The sequence below is a fragment of the Pezoporus wallicus genome, unplaced genomic scaffold (assembly GCF_028554395.1).
Source record: "Pezoporus wallicus isolate ANWC-B61680 ecotype Strahan unplaced genomic scaffold, APGP_CSIRO_Pwel_v1 scaffold_7392, whole genome shotgun sequence".
Lineage (NCBI taxonomy): Eukaryota > Metazoa > Chordata > Aves > Psittaciformes > Psittacidae > Pezoporus > Pezoporus wallicus.
In genome coordinates this window covers 80422-89662 of record NW_026639923.1, presented here as the reverse complement: position 1 = coordinate 89662, position 9241 = coordinate 80422, and the positions used below count along the sequence as shown (strand labels likewise).

The window sequence follows — 9241 nt, the reverse complement described above, 5'->3', positions numbered from 1 at the left end:
TGCTCCATAAATACGCACACACTGGGGATGGCTTCGCAAACCAGGCTGCTGGGAGAGACAGGAAAGACGCTTTATCCATGTCAGTGGTGAAAACTCACATCCAGGGATGAGCAATGAAAAGGGGAGGGCACCAAAGCACCTGGATACCCATGGATAAACCAGAGCTTGAGCTCTCCTCACCCCAGACCAAGCTACTTACCTTTCTGTGTGAAGACATCCCACCTGTGGAGATGCAGCTCACCGTAGGCAGCACTCCTCCACCCAAGCGCATCTCACTTAACCCCATCCCCTTCGGATGGGGCTGCACTAGGTACCATCTGAAATGATTTGTAACGCCTCTGCCTGGGCCTGGAGAGGCTGACTCCGTGTTCCTGAGGTCTCGTTGGTATTCTGCAGCTTCAGCTCGTTAGCACTTAGGTGCTACAAGAGCGAGCCCGGTGGAAGTTTCTGGTCCAGACAGCTACTAGGGGAAGGATTGAGCACATCACATCTCCTACGAGCCAATGCCCTGCCTGAACTCGCTGATTTACGCTATCGATCTCACAAGTGCCCACGGGCCACCTGAACCAGACAAACCAACCCCAAACCCGCCCCAGAGGCGGCCCCCTTCGGAGGAAGGAGAGAAATGAAAGGGGAACCAAACAACCCGCAGCCCCAGAAAGCCGCTTGCATCATCACACCCCCTGCTAACGCTATTAACCAGCCCTCCTCCACAAAGAGCTCTTCAGGAACGGCGGGAGCTCCGGCTCGGCAGCTCCCGCAGAGACACAGCAAAGGGCAGGTAGGACCAGGACGTGCACCCACAGTGTACTGGGGGAGTGCATGGGGCTGGTCCCATTGCGTAGGGAAAGATGTTTTACATGCAACCCCGCTGTCCTTTCACACACACTGGATGCTCCGAGTTTCCCCTTCTCTGCAGCGAGAGCCGCGTCCTCTTCATCCAAACCTATGGACACCTCGAGATGGGAAGTAACTGGGAGCAAACCCCCTCTTTTTTGCCCGTTTTTGAGACAAATGGAAAGGAAAAAAAAAAAAAAACCCACCGTTTCTCCTAATAAGGGAGCTCAAAGTGATGGATTTTGTGCTTCTCCCGGAGTTCTTCCCCCGGGGGCACTGATGCATCTTTAATGGGGCTCCATGGAGCTGTTAAGCCGCTAATTGAAACACAGACCAACCCCGGCCCCTGCCCCGGCCCAGCTCCCAGCGCATCCCCGCACCACACACGGGGAGGGGGGCACGGGAGGTGGGGGGGTCTCCTCGGTCCCATCCGCGGGCACAAACACCGAGCCCCGCTGCTTGAGGGACCGCGATCCCCGGCCTGGTCCCGGCTGATGGGGAGCGCTTGGGGCGCTGCTTCCCCCTCGCGGCCGCGCGCGGCCCCTGCGGCCCCCGAAGGTGGGGGGGTCCCGCTACCACCGGCCCCGGCAGCGCTGCTCTGGGTTCCCCCAGTTGAGGACCAGTGTTAGCCCATGGTACAAGGAGCAAGCAGGGCATCCCCCCCAAAGTGGGGTGCTCAAAGCAGCACCCTGATGCTCAAACAGCAACAAGAGGAGCCAAGAAGTGGGTTTGAGGGTGAATTTTATTGGAAACAGTGGGTGGGGGGGTGGTGGTTCCAGGGGTACAGATTGCTCTTAGAAATACAAGGGTAGAGGGGCTGCTGAGGGGAGCTGAAATCATTGTCCTCCTTAAAGATAAGCTGGGGGCGACCAGGGCTGTTGAGCCTGGGACATGAAAATAGACAGAAAAGCCCCATGTAGAGTGAAGCAACACAGGGATTGCCTCTTCAGCAAAGCCTTGCTTCAGCCACAGGGGCCCAAAGCCCACCCCAGAGGCATGGAAAGGGCAGATGCTCCCTTTTCCCATAATACAGGGATGGGGATTTTTCTCCAGCGGGAAAAACACCATGCAAAACCAAATCACCCTTCCCCACAGCACCAAAAAGAGGCAGATAAAGGAAAGGGGATGAAACAAGGAGAGAAAGAAAGGGGAATGCTAAACATCAAAACAAGAAACAATCCAAAGTAACCAACTATGGAATAAAAATACAATTGTCCATCAAAGCTGTCAAACCGAGCAGGTAAGGGTGGTCGCAGAGAGCAAGGGGTGGTTTGCAGAGCAAGACTGAGGAGGGGGACACAGAGAACATCAATCACCTTATTTTACATAGATTGGTGGTGCTGGAGGTCAGGGTCGCACCAAAGCTGGACTGGGTTTGTCCCCCTGAGCCCAGGCTGGGTCTCTCAGGGTTTATATTGACACAGGAAAGGGGATCATAGTGATGGAGAGGACAAGCACGAGCACTGGGACATGAAGATCTGAAAACCATGGGCCCTGAAGCATCATCCCCAGGATGAGATGGTTCCAAGCAGCCCCGATCCCAGGCAGAGCATCCCCAGCGCTGCTTCAAGCCCTGTTTGGAGTGGGGAGCAATGAAGCTAAAGGGATATCATTCATCCCTTGGCAGGGGGGGACCCTGAATGCTGGAAATGCACCCTGAAATCCACACCTCCAGGGTAGGAATTTCAGGACAAAAGAAGTTAAATTCAGTTAAAAAATAAATGCATTTCTTTGCTATAAAAAGGAGAGAAAAAAAGAAATCTTAGGCCAGGGTGTTCTTTAATGCCCCCTTCCCCACCACCCCAAACGTAGGCAGAAAAACGCTAGCCCTTTCACCAAATCTGCTGGCCACAGAGACAGTCACACATTCATCATCGATTTAAAAATATATAATATTATATATATTGCACACACACAAATATATATTAGAAAAAGAGGAGAAAAATCCCTCTGAAAACTCAAATCCCTTAAAAAAAAAGAAGACCCCAACAAACTCCACAGCCGGTGCGTTTGTCCCATGATCCGTGTACAGTAGAAGCCAGACATCCCTTTGGCTCCCGTAGCTCCTCGCAGAGCGTGCTCAGGCTGGGAACGTGGGGAAACACATCAGGTTTTCACAGTGGATTTGTTAGTGGAGAAGGAACTGCTCCTCCCTTCTCCCACGCAGAAGGGCTTTAATTTATAGCAAGTTAGATTAAAACTAGGAAGCACGTTACAAAGTCCATTATATATAGACATCAAATGTACAACCGGCGGCAGCCCCCATGTGAGTCACTGGGCTTTCAGGCTTGGCTGACACCTTGGCGGGCAGCTGGAGGGTTCAAAGGCAGTTTGGGACATGAGGGGTGGAAGGAGAGCCTCCAAACCAAGCTGGTGTCACAGTGCGAGGTCTTACGTGAGCTCCAGGTTGGACAGGAGATGGAGCGAGGTCTTCTCCAGGAGCCAGGGAGGGCAGAAGGTGTTGGATGCCCGCAGTGGGGATGCATCCTCTCAGCCCAGGGCTGGAGGGGAGAGAGGCAGCACCCAGGGACCTGCTTGTCTCCATCTCCTCGTGCCTGCGCAGGGAAGGGAGCGCTGGGTGAAGTCCTGTGGGGAGAGCTTGCAGCGCGGCGGGCTCAAGGAAGGATGCATTATGGTTTTGTCACCCCAAGGGAGCAGGGTATTGATTGATGGAGGGGGATGCCCAGTCTGGTGATACCTTGAAGGGTTGTGAGGGCGTCAAGCCAGGCATTACAACAGCCTCTGGTGTGAAAGGCATGGCCGAGGAGCCCCCTTTGAGCTGTGTAGGCTCCTGGGGGCAGAGAGCCGGGCATAAAGGGAAGGCGAGCAAGACCAGACTGCAGGGAAGGGGCTCTGGGGAGAAGAGTGGGGCAAGCACAGCAGCGTTTTCTCTCTCTGCCTTCCCCAGGCAGAGAAACATAAAGAAACATAAACCCCCTGTGCTGGGAGGGGACATGCCCAGGAGGGATACGCTGGTGTCAGCGGGGAACTCCCGAGCCTTCGGTCTCCGTGGCTTAGTTGGCTTCAAAAGGCTCATCCCAGGGGATTTCGTTTACAGGGCAAAGAGAAAAGAGACTGCAAGGCCAGATGGGGCCAGAGATGCCCACGGGCTGGGGAAGTGCGATGTGTGCAAACCACCATTAACTGGAGTCCTCATTTGCTCTTCTACAGGGAAGCCAGGATGGAGGGGACTGCACGAAGCCGTGAGGTTGGAGTTAGGAGTCCTCCCCGAGAATCTCTGTCACGAAGGAGGCCATGTCAGTCTCTTTGGTGTCGTGCAAGGTAAAGAAAGGGTGTTCCTGCCAACGAGACCAAAGACAACATCAGCTGATGCCCAAGGAGAGTGCCTGGAGGATGTCACACAGATGGGAGGTGCTGGGAGAAGCAGGCACCAACTTCCTCCCCAGGCTCCCATAGACACCATCCTTTAGCTTAAAGATGAACTCAAGCATTTCTAGGTTCAACCCCAGCAGCACCCCCCCCCACCTTTGCAGCTGTACAACCATCACTTGAGGTCTTAACTCACCAAGAGCAAATAGGTCAGAGGAAGAAAACACCTAGAAACCCTAACCTTACCCATGCATTCAACACACCCATCCCGCTCCATGCCTGAAAAATGACCCACACCTCCCATGGTCCCATTTCCCCAGGACCTGCTGGACCATTCATTTCATTTTGGAAACGTGTAGGGATAAAGACCAAGAGAAATGGCTCCGCACTTACCATGAGTTCTAAATAGTTCATTCGCTCAGCAGGGTTCTTCCTTAAGCTGAAAGGAAAAGAATGGGAGAGAAAGGCTGTAGGAGCCCTCTTTTGGCTGGATGTGCTCTGTCACAGGGCATCTCCCCTTCCCAACCAGCACAACATTCCTCTCACGGGCAGCACCCGTTCCTCTCCCTCCTTGGCCAAGCAGGTTTGTAGCACCAGCAAATCAGCCAAGCAGGTAACTGGGAAAGGACAACTCACAGCGCTCTGCCACAAATGGGGCGGAGAGGAGATGGGTTCCCACCACCCATAGGGTGAGCCTTGCCTTGGTGGGCTCGCCTCTGCCTGGCAGCAGCGGAACACCCCGAGGGGAGCAGCTACCCACAAAACCACAAATCAGCTTCCCCCAGAGGCACCCAGACCCTGCCAGGGCTTCGTTCTCATTTCATCGCTGCTTTGCCAGAAACCACCAATGCTTCAGCAGCAGCAAAAGGGGAAGAGAAACCTCTGCACCTTCCAACCAGCCCTGGTGAGTCAGGCCGAGAGCAAAACCAGTTTGAGCAGCGCTTCCTGCCATGGCCAAGCACCAGCCCCAATAGGATAAGGTGATGCTCTGAAAGGACAAACCCAGCCCCAGCGCCTCGGTCCAACCCCTCAAGGCTCAGGGCTCCTCTTCAGCCAGGCTGGGAGAAGCCACCAGTCCCTGCCAGAGACTCACCACTGCGCTGTGAAGTCCACAAACTCCTTGGAGAAGCGATCAGCAGGGAGCTGGGGCGAGGGCTCCTCCACCACTTGCTTGAGCTGTTGGAAGGGGGTCCCCCAGGACTCGTATGGGAAGCGAAGAATGGCCAGCTCGATCTGAGGGTGGAGACAGGCTCATGTGAGACACTGGGACCACCCTGCCAACACACACCCCTACCTCCGGCAGCTTAAGTCTGAAACGAAAACCTCCTTTCCTTACAAGCCCTTTTCAATGTGGGTCATGCCATTCTTGCCTTTATTTAAACAAAAAGACCTACAGGCCAAAAATACTTCCTTTTGGGGCCGGCTCAGAATATTGATGCATTTACAGGAAGCCACCAAAGAGATGTAAAATGGGATTATTTCAAAAGGTAACAGTTACAGCACACCATTTCTGCACCGGCTTCCAAAGGGCTTTTGCTCACCGTAAGGCAGCCTCTGGGCTTCAAGCTAGCATTGAATGAGCTAGACACAAAAAACCCCAAGAAAAACCAAGCGCTAGAATATCACTTATGAAGATCTTTGCCAAAATGACCTCCATTACTGGGTCCCTCCTACAAGTCACCTCTGCTCCATCACTCATTCAAGCAGGAAAAAGCCTGTCATGGCTCCTGGGCAGTGTCCTCATGGCAAAGGTCAGCTCCCATCTTGAAATGGGCAACAGAACCTCCAGCTCTGCCTGGCAGGGTGGGACAGGATGGGAGGAAGAAGGAACCTAAAAGGACATGGGGCAGAGCCAGATGTCCCCGCCTGACTCTGGCTTAGGTCAGGGGAGCTCAGCTCCTGCTGTTTGGAAAAGTGAATGAAGCCACCAGCCCAGAAAGGCCTGGATTAGCCCTGCAGCTCAATGGCCTTAAAACCAGCTGGGCTGAAATCAATCAAACCCCTTCAGAAACAAGAAGGAAACAGGAAGGCAGCCCAGGAGGAAAGCATTAGAGGGAGTCAGACAGGTTGGGGCTCCATTCAGCCGCAGGCTGGCTGCCTTTCAGCAAGGTCCCCTCTCCCATCCAGCTTTGGAAAGGTTCAGAGATTTCATCATCCATGCAGCGTCCCATCCCACAGCTTCCTGCATCTCAGGAGGAAAGCTGGAGCTGATGACATTTCCAGTCAGGCAGCCCAGCTCTGCTCTGGCACAGGGACACCAAGGAGAGGAGCCGGGGTTTGGCACCACGGACACCACCGGCTGGGGAGAAGGGAATTTAAGCCCAGGCAAACACAGGCATACAGCACCCAAAACAAAGGCTGCAGCAAACAGGGAGCAGGAAGAGAGGCAGTCTCCTGGAAAGAGAGGCGTGTTCCCGGCGGCATTCCCTCCAGCCAGCAGCTGGGATTTCCTTTGTCCTCTGGCGCCAGAGGATTTCAGCTGCTTTCTGTGAGATCCGTTTCTTGCAGGAGGTAGATAAAACCATCCCGAGCAGCTGCGATCTTGGAACCGAAAGCATTTCCCCTTCCTGTTGGCTGCTCTGAGCTACCCCTGCAGGCAGGACTGGCAGCGAACCATGCACAGCACCCCTCGCTGCTGCAGGACAGGCTACCTCGCCCCAAGGCTTTGCTAACAGAGGGGTATGCATGCAGGAAGGCTGTGACCCAGCTGCAGCAAACCCTGCTCCACTCAATACTCCCTCCAGCCAGCGCATGGGGAAGTGCAGGGCAATTAAAAGCCACACTCTTGGATGCCCAGCTAAGCCCGTTGTCATCCAGATATTGCTCCCTGGGAGTCTGCCATCCACAACATAGTTCAGAGCTAAATGGAGCTATCAGTAGCTCTGTGACACCGAGGGGTACAAAGGAACCACAAGGGAATAACAGGCCTTTATATATCCCCCCGGATCCAGCAGGAACATACAAGAAGAGAGGAGGAAAAAGAAGGGGCAGAAGATGGATTATCTCCCTGCAAGCTTGCCAGCCACAGCAGTGGTGGCAACACTGGCTGCACACCCCGGCTCCCAGCTACCTGCCCTGTGTGCACAAGGCAGCACCTCCACCATGTACCCTGGGTAATGCATCTCATAACTGAGCAATTGCACTCAGGATTTGATGGGCATCCACCCAGCTGCCATTGCTCAGAGTACAGGCAGAGCCCAGCCAGCACAGACCCCAGCCCAAAACCATGCCTGCAGGGTGCTGGTCCCAGCATAGCCCAGTTACCATTGTGATGCCCAGACTCCAGACATCCGACTTCACGTTGTAGCCCTTCTGGTTCAGCTCAGGGTTTATTCTTTCTGGCTGTAACAGCAAAATGGAAGGTATTACAACTCTATCTCATTAAACCAGTGCAAACCCCACAGACCAAATCCCTGGCTCTAAAACCCAGGTTGGGTTGATGCCCATGGCTCTTGTACCCATGGAGGGCAGGGTCTGAGGTTCAATCTAGCACTGATGAAAGCCAAGTTTTCCTCCACAGAGCTCACAAACACTCCTGAGTGAGACTTGCACTATCCCTAGAGCCTGATCCCTGCCCCGGGAGCACAAGCTACCCACACAAATGGCAAAGGGAAATTCATAGACACTTGAGGATGAAATGATCCTGCCAAGAGAAGCCTCAGCATCTTCTAGCCAAGAGGGAGGAGCCCTTCCAGCCACCACAACCAGCACCAGCCACTCTTTCACCCTTCTGCAAATGGAAGGAGGCTGCTGTGGGATTAACACAAACAGCAGGGTTTACAAGGAGGGTAAATCTGTTCTTGGAGTACTTTGCTGAGTCAGGAAGCCCTGAGCCCCATCAAGTGGTTTCTTCAGAACAGAGGTGAACCAAGGCTATTTCTAAGCAGCAGCCTCTTTGAGTCAAGGCTGAAGGCAGCTGGAGGCTGCCGGCTCTGGTCCCACGTGAGCCCACTTACAGCCATGTAAGGTTTGCAGCCAGCATCCATGGTCTTCGCAACAGAGTCCACCAAGTAGCCGCTGATCCCAAAGTCACACATTTTCACGTGTCCTTCCTTGTTGATCAGCACGTTGGAAGGTTTCACGTCTAAGAGAGAACACAAGAGGGCAGATGGAGCCTTTGCAGAGCTATCACTGAGCCTGATACACCATGGACAATTCCCTCCCTACCTGGGAGGGGACCAGGCAGGCCCTGACACAAGGGAAGGGAAAGAAAACCCCACCAGTCTCCTATTTCAATAGAAGCTGTTCACAGCTAAAACCATACCCATGCTCCCCAGGCAGAACGGGCCTCCTCTCTAACCAGAGAAGTCGAAAGGTTGGAATAAAATGAGGAGTTAATGCCCAGCTCCTTAGGAGAGACTTATGTGCCCAACACAGCCTTAAAAGCCCAACTCGGTTCTCAGGACAGCTTGTCTCGTGTCCCTTGTGACCTGTCCACAGCTGCACAAGGAACTCTAACAAGATGAAGAGCAGGACCTGGGTGTTACAACTCCCACCTGTGGTTTTATAAGGTCTCCTTCAGCCCTTGCTAGACCACCCAGCCAGGAAGGCATGGGGATGTTGCCCCCAAGAGCTACCTTCAAGGCACCTCTGTACTCTAAGATACACAGAGATGCCCATAAAACACAGGTAGTAAGGAATTCTGTTATTGTAGTCAACACTTCATCTGGAAAGGAGGAAGAGAACTACATCATGCAAGCAGATGCATGGGGGATACACCTCAGGAACAAACCCTGGACATCTCAATTAGTCCACCATCATCCTGAGTACCACTAGACCCCACTGTAAGCATCCCATAGGGACACACCACACATTTCCTGGAAAGGAGCCCTCAACATAGCTTATTTCAAGGCTGGATCTGCTGCAACATCATGTTCACCCCATCCAGCACCTACCTCTATGGATCACAGACAGTTTACTGTGCAGATGCTCCAGAGCTCGTACAATCTGGGGACAAACAGCAGCCATTAGTCACATACAGCACCAGCCCTCCACTGCACACAGCTACCCATTTCCACATGCCATGGGCCTCAACAGAGGCCTCAGACAGGCTCAAACCCAGGTAAGAACCCAA

At 53.6% G+C, this 9241-nt stretch overlaps 1 protein-coding gene across 4 annotated transcripts in view; it reads right to left on the bottom strand.

Moving 5' to 3' along the window:
- Positions 1–3860: 3860 nt before the first annotated feature.
- The window catches only part of MAP2K3 (mitogen-activated protein kinase kinase 3), a 28969-nt gene continuing 23588 nt past the window's right edge, over positions 3861–9241 (bottom strand). For all 4 annotated transcript variants that reach the window (XM_057416828.1, XM_057416831.1, XM_057416830.1 and 1 more), the window contains 6 exons: positions 9063–9114; positions 8124–8251; positions 7432–7509; positions 5261–5400; positions 4561–4606; positions 3861–4136 (listed from right to left, as the gene is read on the bottom strand). In XM_057416828.1, the coding sequence (XP_057272811.1) occupies positions 4053–4136; positions 4561–4606; positions 5261–5400; positions 7432–7509; positions 8124–8251; positions 9063–9114 (528 nt within the window). In that variant the 3' untranslated portion in view covers positions 3861–4052. The remainder of the gene's footprint in view (positions 4137–4560; positions 4607–5260; positions 5401–7431; positions 7510–8123; positions 8252–9062; positions 9115–9241) is intronic.